General features: G+C 42.9%; 1 protein-coding gene across 3 annotated transcripts in view; it reads right to left on the bottom strand.

Moving 5' to 3' along the window:
* Window positions 1-19485, bottom strand: part of cdk14 (cyclin dependent kinase 14) — a 226944-nt gene that overhangs the window by 140422 nt on the left and 67037 nt on the right. For all 3 annotated transcript variants that reach the window (XM_075464712.1, XM_075464714.1, XM_075464713.1), the window contains one exon: window positions 15581-15826. In XM_075464712.1, coding sequence (XP_075320827.1) covers window positions 15581-15826 — 246 coding nt within the window. The remainder of the gene's footprint in view (window positions 1-15580; window positions 15827-19485) is intronic.

Below are 19485 nucleotides of genomic sequence, written 5' to 3'. Positions count from 1 at the left end.
GCTCTTCCTGAATCCACAATGGAGGTCCTGAACATGGTTCATTCAGATTCCATGTCCACAACCTCCCTCTGTATGTGATAAAAATTCCCCTCAAGGTGTGAGTTAAAGACCTCGCGGACAGGGGCCTCCACCAGACGTTACCAGTTCACCCTTACTATTCGTTTGGGCTTACCAGGTCTGTCCTGGCAGGCTCCCCTTCAGAATCAGAATCAGAATGCCTTCATTGTCATTATACGTGGTATAACGAAATTCAAAGCCACCAAAAACAGTGCAAAGAGTGCAAATGTAAAAAATATAAAAATATATAAGTAATATAAAAAAATAGGGAGGACGTAAGGTGCACAGTTTTTTACGGTAATAAAATAAATAGAATCAAATATGGTGTTAGTGGTAACATATAAAATTAAATTAAATTAAATTAAATTAAATTAAATAAAATAAGGTGTTAGTAGGTTCAAGTATGTGGATGTGGATATATTGCACACAACAGAGTCTGGTCATAATTTGAATATTGCACAAGAATTGGGATTGTCCAAGGGATGATCAGTGAGTGTCAGAGTTTAGTCTGGTTACGGCTTTGGGGAAAAAGCTGTTTTTAAGTCTGCTTCTCCTTGTCCTGATGCACCTGTAGCGCCGCCCTGAGGGCAACAGGTCAAACAGGTCAACAGGTCAACGGATCCAACTCAGCACCAGGTGGTGATTAATTGAAAGCTCTGCCCCTCTCTTGTCCCAAGTGTCCAAGACGTACAGCCGCAAGTCTGATGACCTTTGGCATAAGGTGGCCTGTACCAGGAACACTTATGAGACACCTTGTGCTCAAATATGTTTTTGTAATGGACAATTCATGGCTAGCACAGAAGACAAAAATAAGACATCACTAAGATTCAGATCAGGGAGGCTGTTCCTCCTAATCATGCCTCTCCAGGGGTCTCATGTACAAAGGGTGTGTACGCACAAAAAAGTGGCGTACATAATTTTTCACATCAACGATGTATCGAGCGAAATGACCGTGGAAATGTGTGGTGCCTCACGCCAACTTCAGGGCTGGCGTACGCACTTTTCGACAGCTGTTGATTCTTTGGCGACACTTAGAGGTGATGTTGGGAAATTGTTATAATAAATAAATGTGAAAACAGTTAGTCCTCAGACTTTGATGTGCACATATGAGACATGAACAATTAATACTGATAAAGAATTAGCACACCCATGTCTCTGCAATTATACGAGTGGATATAAAAGCATGCGCAAAGTGGTGCAATGCCTACCATTAAAAACAATGTCTGCTGTAAATGTCAATATTAGCTGTATTAGAAGACTTTGCAAGTGGTGCAATTTGAAGAGAGCGTGTGTTCAGAGACAGAGAGGATTTGCTGGCACATGATTGCGACTGGCTCATCAGCCGCTTTAGGTTCCTGAGGGCAATCCTCCTGGAACTGTCCGTAGAGCTGAGGCCGGTGTTGGAGCCCAACACAGAGGCCAACCAATTGGGACTGTGCCAGTCAACCCTGAGCCGAGCCTTGCCATCCGAGTGGGAACGAGTTATCCGTAGCTCAGCCATGTGTATCAAATTGTAACAAACAATGCAGTTGAACAGGCCAACATTAAAGCGGAACTTCCAGCGAGAGTCGGTTTTCCTAATTGTAATCGGAGCTATCGTCTGCACGCACATTGTTTTCATTGGATCGATGTACACATCATATGTGATGCGCAAATGCAACTAACCAACATTGTGTCGAGGTGGCCTGGTTCAATGCACGATTCATACATTCTGATTGGGATGTACAAAGGAAATGTGCTTGGATTCATCCGTACGCACAGATTCATACATCCGGATATTTTTGTGCATAGGAGGGCATTTGGGTTTGAACCTACGCCATGTTTCAGTAGGAAATTCATGCAAGTCTTTGTACATGAGCCCCAGGTCACTCCATCACTGCCAACATGGGCATTGAAGTCAACCAGAAGAACAATTGAATCCACAGGAGACATCCTCTCCATGACGCCACCCAGACTCCAAGAAGGCCGGGCAATCTGAACTGCTGTTTGGTGCATACGCACAAACAACAATCAGGACCTTCCCTCCTATGACTTGAAAAAATAAAAATAGAACTGAACAGAATCCAGCTCAACTCTAAAACCTGTCAGATGCTTTTTCATAATCTGCAGTTTTACTGATTTCATGTCATCTCAGGCCTTCCGTTGACCCTGTTGGTAAAGGTAGCTGTAGCTGTTCTGATACACAATTAATGGCCAGAAATAAACCCATTAACATCAAATTATAGCCAGTATAAGACCCTGGTGAAGCTGAATAAAAATGTACTTCTATCTGAGTGAGCAGAGTTCGCAGATTGGAGATTATTTTAATTCAGACATTTGATTGGGAAATTTGTAAAATGCCCAAATATACACCGCAATCTTGGATGCTTATGTGCAAGTTCAATTCATCATATTTTATTTGTCTTTTTTTTCTGAAGTTTGGTGGTGTCAGTCCACAGCCTAGTGCCAAATAATGGCTGGGAATGATGCAATAACTGAGACTGTGGAGCTTTAGCTGCCACTTTAACAGTCACAGTCACAACATAGCACACATAGCAAGAACCAGCTCCTCCTCAAGCGAACACAGGGACATGATTTAGTACCACCTCCTGAAGGGTGTCGAAATGTATTTCCCATAATTTGTGGAATAAAAAGTTCACCTAGGGACAGGAGCTCCCACAGGATGAAAAGATCATTTAGCAGAAAAGTCTCCCTAATTTGCATTTTCCTATTCTTCAGTCCAGAGTGGTTCTCAGATTTCCTTAGTTATACTGACTTTCTGTGGCATACACAATGACTGAAAGGTCTTACTGGTAGACACAGTTAACAAAGCCACCGATAATTGGGAATTCAAATTAAAATGATTCTCACATTCATGTTTATGCCAAAGAAAACCTCAAAGTAAAGTCTCAACCACTCCACCAAGTTTGGCAACATCTGCACTGTTCTCACTGCTTTTGTCCCTTCCCCCTCCTGCTATCTTGCTACCCTCTGCATCACTAATAAGTTCAGCATTTTTGAGAGTTTCTCTAAACAAATTACGCTTCCCCATGGGATCAAGCAGGAAGTGAAACTCTATCTGTGAAACAGTTCAGTTAAACAGTAAAATATTCTTCTACTGGTAGCCAGGAAATTTCCTTTCTCACATTTTATACGTACATTTTTCATTTACATTGTACTATTTCATAAAGTCTTCAACTCATCAACTTTTTTTTTCTTTTAAATGACACACAGAAACCCTTCCAAAGGGCAGTTATTTCTTCTATAAAAATCACCATTATATTATTGAAATATGACTGAATAAACTATTGTGTGCCTAATCAATAATTAATCAAAAATAAATTATCGCTATTATTCCCTGTAGCCCAACCTACTTTCCACAAAAAGTAAGTAAGATAAGTAAACTGTCACAGAACATTGTATTTGTATATGAGAACCTTGCTAAATTTTGTAATATGACTTAAATGCTTCATTGGTGACCCTTAGTACCACAAGCCATGTTTTTCTTTTTTATTTGTGTCATCTCTACAAAGTTTCTGAATATATGGATAAGTGATGAAACAGTATAAGTGCAGTATATTTTTACTTGGGGCTAAATTATTTTTAACAATGTGACACAGAAATTAAATATTCCATTTTCTATACCAGCTTAATCCAATTTCGGGTCAGGGGGACAGTCATTGGAAGGGCTACACCCTGAATGGGTCCCCAGTCCATCACAGGGCCACACAGAGACAAACAAGAACCCAACCATGCACGCTCACACTCTCTTCTAAGGACAATTTAGAGTCCAGAAATTAAATGAGGATCTCAAACAAAGACAGTAAAGAGCACTAAATCTGTAAAGAGCTGTAAAAGTCTTGACATGCTTTCTCATTTACAGGGCCAAGTAATCTTAAAAAATATCTGCCACAGCAAAATTGAGACTATTTGTTAAAGTAAAATGAAAAGGAACTCCACACGTAGCTATTCAAACATTAACATGGCAAATGCAGTACAATCTAATGGTTTGATTACTTTATTACAGCAGCAGAAGTAGTAACGGGGAATGATAGAGGAGGTAACTATCTTCCAATATGAATTAGTTTTTATTTTATTTCATTTTATTGAGTAATGAAGGATTTTCTCAACAATTAATCTTTAAGGTGACAGAGAATGGTTGAATGGGGCATTAATCCTTGTTCTGTGATGTGATATGTAGCCCAAAAAAAATTGGTTGGGTCTGTAATGGCTCAGAACCTCCCTAAAAGGCTCTCTGAAACAGCTGTTACTATGCTGGGTTTAGAATGCGTCTTTTTCCCTTATTGGCGTCGTTTCCGAGCTTATCTGGCAACCTCATTATGAAATGCGGTAGGTGTTGGCGCTATTCGGTTGCCGTTGCTTGATTGGCTGCCTTTGCTCTCACTGAAAACAGAGCTATAGAGTAATACACTGACTGAAAAGAAAGCTCATCAGAATCAGAATTCGTTTTATTGCCATTGTTAGTGAACAGCGTTCACTAACTAGGAATTTGCTGCGGCGTAAGGTGCAAACATGTAACATAGGATATAATAATAAAAAATAAAGAATAAAAATATATGAATATAAAATGTACAAGGTGTGTACAACAATACACAGTATCCAATATACAGAGCAACAACAGTGCAGCTTCATTAGTGCAATTTTAATGATGGTAAAGTGACTGGGGCAGGTTATGAGGTGATTATGAAGTGTTCATAAGTCCAACTGCAAGGGGGAAAAACTATTTTTGTGACGGGAGGTTCTGGTCCGAATGGACCGAAGCCTCCTGCCCGAGGGGAGTGGTGCAAATACTCCATGTGCAGCATGAGAAGGGTCAGCTGTGATCCGACCTGCTCGCCCCATAGTCCTGGAGACGTGCAGCCGATCACCTTCTCAGCGGAGCGCACAGCTCGCTGCAGTCTGTGTCTGTCCCTGTCGGAACTGACCCTCTAATGAGCAAAATTACGACTAAAGCCTGCTCGGAATCGTGCAAGCTTTGTGAAACTGTACTCAGCGCAAAGGAAAAGTCGGCGGTTGTATGTACTGGGGATGCTGTTAAAAATAAATAAAAGCCACTGATCGCGAACATTGCTTTCCGGGGGAAGAATATGTAACGATCGTAGTCCACTTTCACAGCCTTGGAAGGCACATCTGTTACTGTTTCTCGCCGAAGGGGCGTGTCTGAAACGGGGTGGCTGTGGATTTGGGTGTGGGGGGGCGATTGCTGAAAAAGTGACATCACTTTTCACAAAAACGGATTGGGGGATATTCTGGGGGCTATTCAAAAAAGGGGAGTACTTGAAACAGAGGTTCTGACACTTGCTGGCACTTCGTGTGTACTCCCCACAGCGGGGAGACTCAGAACTAACACCAAAAACGTGAAAAAGACGATTTTGATTCTCTATCCCCTTTAAAAACATGAATGCAGCTTCATAAAGTTACGCTGCCAAATGTATTTAACAGATAAATGCTTGCCCACTAGCCATTATTTCAAATGTTTGTCTATTAAAAGTTTTTTTTCTTTCACAATCATGGCAATTTGTGTGTTACAGCGATGATGGCAGGCAATCAGTCAGGCCTTATATCACACTTTTTAAAGCTTGTGTGCACATTCAATGAGACTTTCACATTTGAAACATCAAATGATCGTGAATACAAGCGGCCGAAATGAGTTTCCTCCGCAGGGTGTCTGGGCTCTCCCTTAGAGATCGGGTGAGAAGCTCGGTCATCCGGGAGGGGCTCAGAGTAGAACCGCTGCTCCTCCGCATCGAGAGGAGTCAGATGAGGTGGCTCGGGCATCTGGTGAGAATGCCTCCTGGACACCTCCCCGGTGAGGTGTTCCGGGCCCGTCCCACTGGGAAGAGGCCCCGGGGAAGACCCAGGACACGTTAGAGAGACTATGTCTCTCGGCTGGCCTGGGAACGCCTCGGGGTCCCCCCAGAAGAGCTGGAGGAAGTGGCCGGGGACAGGGACGTCTGGGTTTCTCTGCTTAGGCTGCTGCCCCCGCGACCCGATCGGACAAGCAGCAGATAATGGATGGATGGATGGACATTTGAAACAACGTGCCCCTTGCCCACGACCTTTGTTTCATGTCCAGCTTCTGTTGGCGGGAGGCTCTCACACCCACCCCACCTTCATTGACTCTGGGGCAGACATCAGCCTGATCGACAAGGACATCGCCGCTCAGCTGGGTATCGACCAGATCTCTCTGCCATGTCCAGTACCAGCCAGCACCCGGGACGGTCATCTCCTGGGGACCATCACTCATCAGACCACGCCCATCCACATGCTCCTGTCCGGCAAACATCACAAGACCATACAGTTCCATGTCCTGAAATCACCTCACCTCCCGCTGGGCCAACAGGCTCCATCCCGGGGGGGGGGGGTTCCTTGTGTCATCAGGTCTGCCTCAGACAAGCTGCTGCACCTCTGTCTCTTGCCAACTCCAGCTCAGCCCCCACCTGTCTGAGGTCCTCACCTGATATCGCAGTGTTCAGCAAGGCGAAGGCAACATCCCTGCCTCCTCATTGACCCCACGACTGCACCATAGACCTCCTGCTCGGTGCTACGCCTCCCAAGGGTCACCTCTACTCCTTGTCTGCACCTGAAAGAGAGGCCATGGAGGCCTACATTAACAATGCCTTGGCTGCCTGGGTCATCTGTCCCTCCTTGTCACCCGCTGGGGAAGGATTTTTCTTTGTCGGAAAGAGGGATGGGTCCCTGAGGCCCTGCATTGACTACAGGGGCCTCAAGGACATCATTGTCAAGAATCACACCCCCTGACACTCGTAGCTTCAGCCTTCGAACTGCTTCAGGGGACTAAGCTGGATCTCCGCAACACCTATCATCTGGTCCGGAACCGGGAGGGGGACAAGTGGAAGACGGCCTTCAACACGCCCACAGGACAGTATGAGTACCTGGTCATGCACTTCGTTCTCACCAATGACCCAGCCTTTTTCAAGCCTCACATCAATGACGTTCTGAGAGACATGCTGAAGAAGTATGTATTCGTCTACTTGGACGACATCTTGATCTTTTCCCGGTTCAAGGAGGAACATGTTCATCATGTCCAGACTGTGCTCCAGTGCCTGCTGGAGGCCTTTCTATTCGTGAAGGCTGAGAAGTGCGAGTTCCATGCCATCTCGGTACATCTAGGTACATTATCGGTCAAGAACGCATGGAGATGGACCCCGGTAAAGTCTCAGCCGTCACCTCCCCGATTCCCAGAAACAGCTACAATGGTTCCAGGGGCTTGCCAACTTAAGACCCAGTTCGCGTCAGCAAGACCCGGTTCATGTCAGCTCCCATCTTCCTGGTTCCCGACCCGACAGGCAGTTCGTAGTGAAGGTGCATGCCTCCGATGTTGGGGTTAGAAATGTCCTCTCCCAACGCTCAGCTGAGGACCAGAAACTGCACCCCTACACCTTCTTCTCCTTATGTCTGTCTCCGGCGGAGAGAAATTATGACATTGGGAAACGAGAACTGTTTGGAAGAGTGGGGCCAGCCGTGGCTCAGTGGTTAGAGTCGGTCGTCCAATAACCGGAAGGTTGGTGGTTCGATTCCCACTCTCGCTTGGTGGAACTGATGAGGTGCCCTTGAGCATGGCACCGTACCCCCATGCTCCCCGGGTGCTTTCATGGCTGCCCACCGCTCCAGGCTGGCATCTGTCTCTGAGTGTGTGACCCTGTGTGTGTGTCAACAGGTGCCAACCTAGATGAAAGCAGAGGACCAATCTACCTTCGGGTATCAATAAAGTCAACTTAACTTAACTTAGCCGTTGGAGGGGAATAAATTGCCCTTCCTAGTCTGAACCGACCACAAGAACCTGGAGTATATCCGTTCAGCCAAGAGAGTGAACTCCTGCCAAACCCGGTGTTCGTTATTCTTCACCAGGTTCAATTTCTCTCTATCGGCTGGGCTCCCGCAATGTCAAACGAGATGCCCTGTCTTGACTTTCCTTATGGAAAGGGAAGAGACCACCCTAACCCAGACACCATCCTCCCTGCTCCCAATGTGGTGGCCTCTCTCACCTGGGAGGAGAAGGAGTGGGTAAAGGCCGTACTGGAGGATCCACCAGGTCCCAGTTCCTGTCCACATTGCCGCCTGTTTGTTCCTCAAGGCTCCTAGCTCCCCTGTTACCCAGGTATTCAGCACTCCAAAGAGGTTCTGCAGCGATGGTTCGGGTTGCCCATCTTGAAGGAGGACACTAGAGGTTTTGCATGCCAGATAAGGCTCCCTGCCAGGCCCCTGCCGGTTACCAAAAATCTCTCCCTGTGCCACATCAGCCCTGGTCCCATATATCAATGGACTTTGTGACTTTGTCAAGTGGATTCCCCACTATCCTGACAGTGGTAGGCCGGTTCAGTAGGATGGCTCCCTTTGTGCCTCTACCTAAGCTCCCGTCAGCCAAAGAGACTGCTGAATTAGTTATGCAGCACATGTTTCGGCTTTACAGCTTCCCATCTGATGTGGTCCCCAGTTCACCTCTGTATTCTGGTGGGAATTCTGCAGCCTCATCGGGGCCACCACAAGTCTGTCCTCTGGTATCTATCCCCAGTCCAACGGCCAGTCAGAGAGGATGAATCGAGAAATGGAGATGGCACTCCACTACATGGCATCTAAACGTCCCCCAAACTTCATCTGCCGAAGCTGCCAGATCTGGACCCCGGCCAGGGCAGCTCTCCTACGAGCCGTGGACCGGCACTCAACGGTCGCCAACCACCATCGTTCCCAGGCCCCCATTTACCTGGTGGGTGAAAAGGTGTGGCTCTCGACCAAGGACCTTCCACTGAGGGTGGATTCCAAGAAGTTGGCCCCCAAGTTTATTAGGCCATTCTTTATTGAGAAGGTTATCCTTGCTCAAGCTGCCCTATGCCATGCAGATCCACCCAACCTTCCACGTCTCAAAGACCAAGCCAGTTCGACAGAGCCTGTAAGAAAGAATTGGAGGGGTCACCCTCTGAGGGAGACAACACCCTCCGAGGAGTGGGAGGCTGATATGGAGTTCTAGGAGGAGTTAAAGGAGTTTTAAAGCTGTCTGTAGTCAATTTGTCTCTATTTGTGGTAAGATAGGATGCCTGTAGTCATATGGTATTATTTATCACTTTGTGACTGTTTGATTACCTCGGTCATCATGAGAAATGTATTATCTAAAAATTATTAGCCATAATAATTCATACTCCAACAATATAATGTTCCTGTTTGGGGAATAATAAAGTGTTACTGAATTGAACTGAACTGAATCTCAGTGGTTATTTCTGTATATCTTGGTGGTTACTTTCTGGTCCTCTGTAGACATACTCATTTTTGCAACTTTTTAGGTAATTTTGTATTAGTACTAGTTTTTCAGCTCTTTGTAGTCATTTGGAGTCTTACTGTTGTTGCATTATCTTTTTATAGTTATCTTGCATCACTTTATAGTATTTTTTGTAACTCTTTGTTCTTTGAGTTCCTGTCTCCGGTCATGTCTCTTTATAATCCTTTAATTAACTTTTCACCTATTATTTCAAGTCATTTTTTTAAGCTTTACACTGTGTACCCCACTTTTAAGAACATCACAACGGCACCCTATGACTTGAAACACTATTATTAACTATTAAATTGTAACTGTGTTGAGCTATCATAATCAACACTTGCTCTATTGGTTTATAAATAAAGTACCATCATTTGCCAACAGTTTTTTTCTTCTGTGACCGTAAACTCAGAGCAGTGGGATTGAAGGTGCAATTAACTTTCCATCTCAATCTCTATGGGGAGCAGATGAAATACTATATATTAACCTGAAGTGCAAACGGAATGCTGCCTCAGGTGTTCTCACTCCAGTTGCAGTAGACAGCCAATCTTTTTTTTTTTTAATTTCAGGCTAGTTTAATATATCCCCAAACATTTTTTACATTACTTTAAATCTCTATGTTTGACTAATCCCATTCTTTTGGATGTTTAGTATGACCATCATCATTTGTATGATTTCATGACAAGTGACCCAAACTCTCTCTTCCTTGTAGCAACCTCAACCTTTTATATCTGGGGTGCATGGGCAGAGGATGTCAGTGCAGAGATTTCAGATCAGCTATGGGTGCGAGCTTCACCTGGGATTAAAGACTACACTATAGCCCTAGGCTCCAACTCACCCAGTTCAAAGTTGTTCACAGCTTGTACTTCTCTAAATCTAACTTCAACAAATGTCCCCCTCTGTCTCTGCCAACTGTAGTAAGTGAAAGTCAAAGGAGGGGACACTGGGTCACCTCTTCAGGGCTTCTCTTGGACTTTTTGGGATGATGATATTTTTTTTTTTACTTGCACAGAATCATCTATGGTAGACAGATATCCCCTGACATGCTTCCTGCCATAATTGGTTGCTCTGGTCACTAATTAACCTCCCCACTACACCAATCACTTATAGTTAGTATGGTTGCTGGCAGAAGGATTACACTGAGAGCGTGGAAATTGGTTTCCTCACCTTACTTTAAAGGCATGGTTGGTAATCCTGGTCAGAAACACATTCTGTAATACTGAGTGAAATGGTCTGTCTACCCTGAGAGTAATCTATACATGATGTTTTTAGAAAAAGGGATGAAAATAATCAGACCTCTGTGGCAGCTGCAGGACTGACAAAGGAGCTTAGCGGAGGTGCCACTTTCAAATCTTGCTAGCTCTCTTGCTTGCTCTCCAGGATTACCAACCACGCCTTTGAGTCTCTTGTACCCAGAGGTAGAGGAAGTTTGGTACACACTCTGACTCTCATTCTAAGTCTTTAAGGAATTGCGGACCCTTTATTGAACATATTAGAAAATAATGTTTCACTAAACTCTCTGTATTGCGCTTCATGCTGTATTGCTGCCTGTTCACTAACAGACTTCCGCCTTCATTACTTTCATGGACTAATTATCTGCTGTATTGCCTGTGGCCATCAGGTTAGCTTCTGAACAGATTTAAATTTATCCAGTTACATCTTTTTCATCTCTGTGTACTAGCAGTTCACTTGAGCTTTTTTTCCCAGTGTTTCTTTGTTTTGCCCTTTTCGCTTTTATTTAGATTAAAAACTTCAATAAATACAATGAAAAAATAAAAAAAGGACTCATTGTGAACAACAGAAAAATGTCTACTCCCATCCTATCTCATTACTAAAAGCTGTGTTGCTATAGGAACCCTGAAATAACCGTCAGTTGCTCTCTCACCCATTGTTTATAAAACAGAAGTGACTGCTCATCAATGCAGATGGTGTTTTCTTTTTCTCATGCGTGTGTGTAATCTTGTTCCTTGTGTTCTTACCAAGATGGTGTCTATCATGTTGTTACATTCTACTTTATTTTACATGGATAAATAGAACAAGGTGAGCAGGTATAGACACACTGTAAACACTAATTCCATATATGCACTTGAATGTCACTTTCAAAATCCAGTCTCCACACTGACACTGATTATATCGCTTTTTTTTCCTGCCACCTGTGGTATGAAACAGAAATGACTAATTTTGCTTTATGAAGAGATTATAAATTGTTCACAGAGGCCAAAAATAGTCTGCAGATAGGTGAGGTAGCAATTTGTAATATCTGTATTTAAGTATCTTGTACTTAAAGTTACATGTACATTTGGTATAATAACCAGCTTATGTGGTTGTGATGTCTTACCACTGTCAATAACTTTTTTGGTCTGCTTTAAGAAGTGTTTCTCACTTTTTCTAATGTAAAAACAACCAAACTGATAAGGTCAATTCTGTATGCCCTAGTGATTTATCACATTTGTTACCAGTGCAAGTTAATAATATTTTCCAGACAAAAACTGACCCTGATAAAAAATGTACTTGAAATTAGTTTTGAATAAGGCTGAAATTAGAAGTAGCACATGCAGTTTTGTGCCTCTGACAACCAGCCCCAGTAGTTTACATCTACATCTTTCCCAATTTCACCACTAAATTGGATTTAAAATCTCATCATTCATCCTATTGACCTGAGAAATTCTGTTTCAACTAGTACACAAATTATTGCGTTACGAGTTAATAACATATTTGTTAGCACCCCATTGTAATAAATTTAAGTGAAGTTTGTGCTAAATTATGTTTTGTTTGCGCAAGAACAGGACAGATGACCAGAAAACATAATATTTCCCACCAGAGCAGAGCTTGGGTGTAACAGGATGATGATACAATGTTTCATGGTTCATCTGTCTTGATTTAATTCATGGTTCTGTACATTTTTATGAGAACATTTGTCTTTTTTCAAATATAAACATTCAACACCAACACTGTCATAATGATAAATATCTTGTTTTCATAAAGGCTCTCAAATGCTGACATAAGGCAAATCAGAAATTTAGGTTAAAAAATTACTGTAAGCAGTACATTAGCTAAGGTCTGATTATTAGACACTCAGTATACTTTCAGGTAGGTTTCTGTAAGTCTGGGCTCTATCCATAAGTGACACTGTAACAGCCATGTTGATAATAACTTCTGAATAATTACTGGTGGAATATTCAGCAGTTATAAACATCCCTGTAGCGTCAGTTATTGTTTTAGCATCAAGGCTGTTTCAGGTAGAAACCTGCACTCAGGTTTGATGTTGAGTTTCTTTGCTAATCAAAACAATTGGATTAAATGATGTTTAATCTGTTTTCACAGGGATACCTGACGTCAGCTATATGAGAAGAATAGGTTTGACATTCTAAAGCAGGTGAAGAACGAGCATTCAACATGCCTAACCCAACTATCAGGCAAACCATCACAAACCATCACACCTAGCGAAAATAAATAACTATAGGGGACATTCACTGCTCTTTCGGCATCTGAAATCAACAACTTGCACTCTGGACATAATACCATCCAACTTTTTAAAAACTGTTTTTACCTCAGTAGAAAGTGATCTCCTACGAATAGTTAACAGCTCATGCCTGATGCCTCACTGGCATCAGGCATTTTTTCCAAGTCACTAAAAACAGCTGCCATTAAGCCACTTCTAAAGAAGAGAACTCTCGACGCCTCTATAATTAACAACTACAGACCTGTCTCTAACCTCTCTTTTATATCCAAGATTATTGAGAAAGTTGTATTTAACCAGCTCAACAACTTTCTGAATGAAAGTGGAAGTTTTGATAACTTTCAATTAGGCTTCCGACGTCATCACAGCACTGAAACAGCTCTGGTCAAAGTGTTAAACGACATCAGGTTGCATACTGATTCTGGTAATGTTTCAGTCCTGGTTCTGTTGGATCTCAGCACTGCGTTTGATACTGTTGATCACAGAATCCTGTTGCATAGGCTGGAAAACTGGGTTGGACTTTCTAAAGCGGTCCTTAACTGGTTCAGGTCCTAATTAGAAGGTCATTTATTTTGTTACAATTGGCAGCTATGAATCTGAGCGAGTGGCCATGACTTGTGGAGTCCCACAGGGGTCAATTTTGCACCTCTTCTGTTTAACTTATAAATGCTCCCTGTCAGATATTAAAGAACTTTAACATCAATTATCACAGTTATGCAGACGATAAACAACTTTATGTGTCTCTGTCACCGGACGACTGCAGCCCAGCAGACGTACTGTGTCAGTGTCTGGAGGAAGTAAACACCTGGATGAGAGAGAATTTTCTACAATTAAATGAAGACAAAACTGAGATCATTCTGTCATTCTGCAAAGAGAAGAGGGTCAGCATTGGTAAATATCTTGACAATCACTGACAATCTTGACAATCACATCCTACAATCACTGACCAAGTTCGTAACCTCGGAGTGTTGATAGACTCAGATCTGACTTTCAGCAGCCACATCAAAGCTGTCGCCAAGGCAGCTTTTTACCATCTCAGAAACATCAACAGAATTAAAGGTTTTCTCTCCCAAAAAGACCAGGAGAAACTCATCCATGCATTCATCTCCAGTAGACTCCATTACTGTAACGCTCTTTTAACTGGACTTCCCAAAAAGAGCATTAAACATCTGCAGCTCGTCCAGAATGCTGCTGCTGGAGTTTTAAGCCGGACTAAGAGATCTGAACACATCACACCAGTTTTAAAATCTTTACACTAGCTTCCAGTCAGTCACAGAATAGATTTTAAAAGTCTGCTGATGGTTTACAATTCCCAGAACGGTTTAGGGCCAAAATACATCTGTGATATGTTCAGAGAATATAAATCTAGCAGAGCTCTTAGATCCAAGGACTCAGGTCAGCTGGTCCAGTCCAGAGTCCAGACTAAACATGGAGAAGCAGCATTTAGCTGTTATGCTGCAAATAAGTGGAACAAACTGCCAGTGGAGATTAAACTTTCACCAAATGGAGACATTTTTAAATCCAGGTTAGAAACATTTATTTTCTCATGTGTTTATGCATGAAATCTGCATGCTATCTTTGAATTTATCTGGACTGTTGCTTGTTTTTAATCATTTTAATTATTTTATTTGTTTCTCTTTATATTCTTTTATGTATTTTTATTGATTCTTATACACCCTGCTGCAATGTTTTTATTTTATGTAAAGCACTTTGAATTGTTTTGTACATGAAATATGCTATACAAATAAATTTGACTTTGACTCTAAAAGGCCTAATATCCGGAGAGATCCAACAGTATACAAGTCTACGTATCTGCCACATATCCAAAATGTTTCTGAGGATATACGGGAAGATCTAATCTGTAACAGATCCTAGTATAGGATACCCTCCTGAAACACATCTGTGATAAATTAGGAACTGTGGAGGATCAAATACACACGTATTTTCTGCATACGTCGCAGATGGGTATCCAGTTTTTGGGATTTTTCAGGATCCGTTGCTGTCCGTATCTGAAAACAGAATCCGTCAAATATGCAATGCGTCACATATTGTATATGTGACGTATACGGGCATATCACCGAATCGGAAAGCACCGTATCTTTAAAGCAATACTATGTAACATTTCTACCTTAAAATGACAGCTTGAAAAAAATTGTGCGGCTAGAATGAGTTTTAATATTACGATTGGCCTGTCTCCTATGCCCTTCGGGGGTCTGAGTTGGAAAAACTGCGCTATGTAACTTTGCTGGACCGGCCCGGTAACGGCCCGGTAGCGGCCCGGGAGCTGAGCGGAAGTACTTCGACTTGCTTTCTGGCACACCTACCGCAAAAACAAATAGACCCCTCTCGCGCTCCCAGGTACATTTGATTACTCTTACCTTCACGGTCGACATAGCTTGCACCTTCTGACTCCTCGCCGGTTTGTCAACAAACGTGAAACATGAAAGTGAAAGGGTGTTGTATTTACGACAGTGTAACCGTACATTACCTCCAAGCCTGTAGGGGGAGCTCCATAGTGGGCTTTTTGAGAAGTTACATTGTATTGCTTTAAGCTGTTAGTCCAGTGATTCTTGTTATGAAAGAAATTCAAGGTTTTTTTTTTTATATATATATAATAGCTGACTGGTTTAGCTGCTCACAGCTTTTACATCAGTTTGTGAATACAGATATTTAGTTACCTTGAAGCCCCAGAATTGGTTTGTGTGATACACGTTTTTATTCAGCCTAAATTTACAACGATTAAACTTTTACTTCAGCAAACTTTGACTGTTCCTTCATACGATGATACTTACAGAACTAGGGCTGGAGTGCCGGCGTAGTTTAGGTGACTCTTTGCTGGTAGATGAGCTCTTAGCGTTAATGCAAGCATTGTTCTCGGAGTGGACCCTCTTCACTTGGCTGGCGGGCTTCTCGAACGGGTCAAAGCCACTCTGCGTGCGCTGAACTCTCACCTTCTTGTCCTCAGGGATGGTGTCCAGGGGTTTGATGACAGAGTCTGTTCCCTGGCAGCCTCGTGTGGACATCTTTGTGACACATATCTGTCAAAAAGAGAAATGGCAGAGAGGAGAAGAAAGGAGGTGAGGATAAAAAATAAGTAATAAAGAAAAAGTCCATCTGTTATTACCAGTGTTCAGCCTGGGTCTCCTCCCTCCCTGCATAGCTTTACTGCTGCATCTCTGCTTGTATGAGTCTTTTTTGTATCTGCCTCTCTTTTCAAAACTGCTTCAGCCTCCATCGGCTTTGCAGCATACACTTTCGCACATTTCTACCTTCTCCCTGACATACATCTACACAACAATATCATTGCACATACAGTGAATGCTAGATATTATCTCCAACGTGCCTGTCAGGAAACCTCACTGACTCTATATTCTTATCACTAAGCGCCTTACCAGTGGCTCCATCACCGTGGACTGTGTGTGTTGGACATAAAAGACCCAGGTAGTGTGACATGTTTTGCTCCCTTGAGATAAAATATTTAAGCCTGAGCTCCCCAGAAGGAAGAACTTCGAATTACTCTAATACACGAGTAGGAGTCATCTTGCAGATCGGTGGCTTCCTCTTTAACATGCACCTGGTGTCAGTGGACACAATGAGCCATTTCTCAGTACACAGGTTCCTTAAAAGCACAAACCACTGATGAAGACATTGATTATAATTGTAATGATGATGTTGATTCTCATTGTGTGAAGCATACAAAAATACAGTGCCAAAAATACAAGATACCTCTCATGTTTCATACCACCCCACTTACTTAAAAATACAGAAAACAGAACATCTGGCTGTAGAATAGACTAGAATAGAATAGAAAAATACTTTATTCATCCCCTAATGGGGTAAATTCAAATAGTATTTTGAATTTTAAATACTAATAAATACTAATCAAAACTATTCTACAAATATGTAGAATAATTGAATCAGAGAAAAATGAGAAATTTTCCGAGCTCACATTTTCAGAAAACTTGTGATACAAACATAACATCTCAACATAAATAATCAACTAAAGAAGAAATGTCAATCACTAATAAAACTGTAATATGTAGCCTGTAGAGGTCTATTTTAACCCTAATATGGTATTCAGCGGGCATAATACTTGTACAAAAAACAAATGTTCAATTACAATGAATCCCAATTAAAGCAACAAAAAGAAAATCAACTTCAACGTGAAGCACACAGTACGAAACTAATACTACTACGCGACTACTATTTTGGCAGAACTAAACAATGTTGCCTCACCTTCAGGGAGGCAAATCTATCGATCACCTTTTCAGGATCGATGTTCCCAAGAACCTCACTCTCAACAGACGGCCAAGTGATGGAGTCTGTTCTGCTCCATAGTCCTTCTGAGCCAGCTATGGCAGTATTAAAGCACTGAAGGCCCTTTCACAACTGCAGCTGCTGACCGGTATGGTCATTGCAACCTGAGTAGTTGCTTTGAGTGAGGGGAACATGTCAGCATCTAGCAGGTTATATACTGCCTGCATGTTCTCTCTCCTGCGCCTCAAGTCGTTTCTAGCTATCACCACCTCTTCTGACTTGAGGTCAATGTGATAGTGAAGTGCCAGTGCTGTCAAATGTGGCTCAGAGAAGAAGTTGTCAGATGTTGGTAATCATGCCATAATCCCATCCAGCAATTCTTCATTAACTCAGAAAACCTTTTCTTAATTTCTGACAACATTCTGTGTAGACAAGGAAAGAACAACTTTTGTTTCAGGTCTTCTAACCTTGAGGAATGACGAATATCACTACCTGCTCCACAAGAAGACTCAACAACAAAGTCTTGCATTACTTTTGGCTTCCGCCTCTGGGTAGTAGATGGCTCTGGCACTGATAAGTGGTTCGCCTCACATAAGGCCATAGCCTTGGCATGCAGATCAGCAGCAGTGGAATCACTCCTCTTCTCTTTAAGAGAATCAGTCACTGCATTTTTATATGATACTGCTTGAGCAAGATCAATTGTCTCCTTCTGCAAGTATCCGTGTAGACCTGCTGTATCTGAAAGGAGACAGTGGAAAACAAACAGCAAATAGAGATATCACAGAGTTTTGCTTTTTACTCACACTGCAAGGGGTGTGTTAATAGTAGAGAGACACTCATTAGCTGTTTTTACACTGAGATCTGCTACCATCGCGGGTCCAAATTGCCACTTCGTCCCGCGTCGAGCAATGTGAAAGCTTGGCGTATTAGGTGACCCGTGACGCCTGAAGCCGAGTTCCGGGGGCGTTGCCTAGTGGCAGAGCGTCACACGAAACACATAAAATGCTGGGCGTGTACAATGACGTAGGCACAAGCCATGCGTCGGAGGTAGGGTTAAATACACCTGTCTGCATCAAATTTTTCAAACCAACGATGGCGGGACACCTTGAGGACTTGTTTTTGTTGCTGGCTGTTTGTTCGGTCACGCAAGTGTATATGCAGTTCATGGAGATGTTATTTTACGGGGTGTGGATGGTCACAACATGGGATGCCGCCGAAGAACATATGCGGAGAATACAAGAGCACTATAATGTCCAAGTTGAGGAAATCCATCGACAATTTGAAGCAGAAGAACGCGAACAGCGTCGACGCAATCGACGAAGACTTTTAGCTGTCATGGCTCTGAACACAAATGGTCTTGCCATCTTCCACAGAAGAGTGTGGAAGATGGCAAGACCACAAGGGTTGGTGTTTTGGTCCAATGCTCTGAACAGTTTTGACGACAACAGTTTTAAACTCCTCACGTCACGCCACGCCCACGTCCATCCCGCGTCAATTGCTTTCACATCAAATTCGGTTCGGCAAAAAGACTAGGGTCCGACGCGGGTCGAATGGCGAATCGAGTTGACACCCCAGCCCGGATCGTCAGTGTGAAAGGAACAGCGGACACACTAAATCCGCGAATTAAACGTGGGTTCTTCCTCAGTGTGAAAGGGACTAATGATTGCAGGGAAGTTGGCAAGTACTGCGTTAACAGAACGTAGTTGACATGCCCAGCGTGTGTTGGACAACTGTACAAGTTCAGTTGGCTGCAGTTCAGCTTTTTTGTGTTTCTTCAAACTTTGTGGTGGTTCACAAGAGAAGCGCTGAAAAATCTGTGTACATTTTCTAGTGTGTCAAAAAACTCTTTGGCCTCAGACACCTCTGAATGTGTGACATAACACAAGATTCAGTTAATGTGCATAACAATGCACATAAATGGCTTCAGGGTGCTTCTTTCCAAAATGGGCTTGCACACCCCCACTCATGACAGCTGCCCCATCATAGGTCTGTGCCACACATTTTAAATCATCAATACCATGCACTAACAACTGATTCTCATTTGCAGTACATATTGATGCAACATCAAAATGAGTCGAGTCTGTAAGCACCAGGTCTCTCCTTAAGAGCACCATCTGAAACACATCTCACACAGAGAGACAGCTGTTCTGTTTTTCCGTCCCTGACCTCGTCGGCCATAATAGCATACATGTTTGACTCCCTCATCTCTCTAATAACAGTTGCCGTTATCTCTTGTGAACAACATTGAGTCTGACTATCAGATGAAAGGTAGGTTGTGTTTGCTGGAGGAGTGTAGCTTTTTAAGAAAGGGTCAAACTTTTTCAGGAGCTCCATGCACGCCAAAAAATTCCCTCTGTTGTTGCTCTCAGGTGATTCATCGTGACCCCTAAATGAAATACCCTGTTTCCCCAGCATACGTGTCACTTCCACGACACGTTTC

This window comes from Odontesthes bonariensis, chromosome 5 (assembly GCF_027942865.1).
Source record: "Odontesthes bonariensis isolate fOdoBon6 chromosome 5, fOdoBon6.hap1, whole genome shotgun sequence".
Classification (NCBI taxonomy): domain Eukaryota; kingdom Metazoa; phylum Chordata; class Actinopteri; order Atheriniformes; family Atherinopsidae; genus Odontesthes; species Odontesthes bonariensis.
Note: the sequence above shows the minus strand (reverse complement) of the source record. Positions and strands in the feature narration are given on the sequence as shown.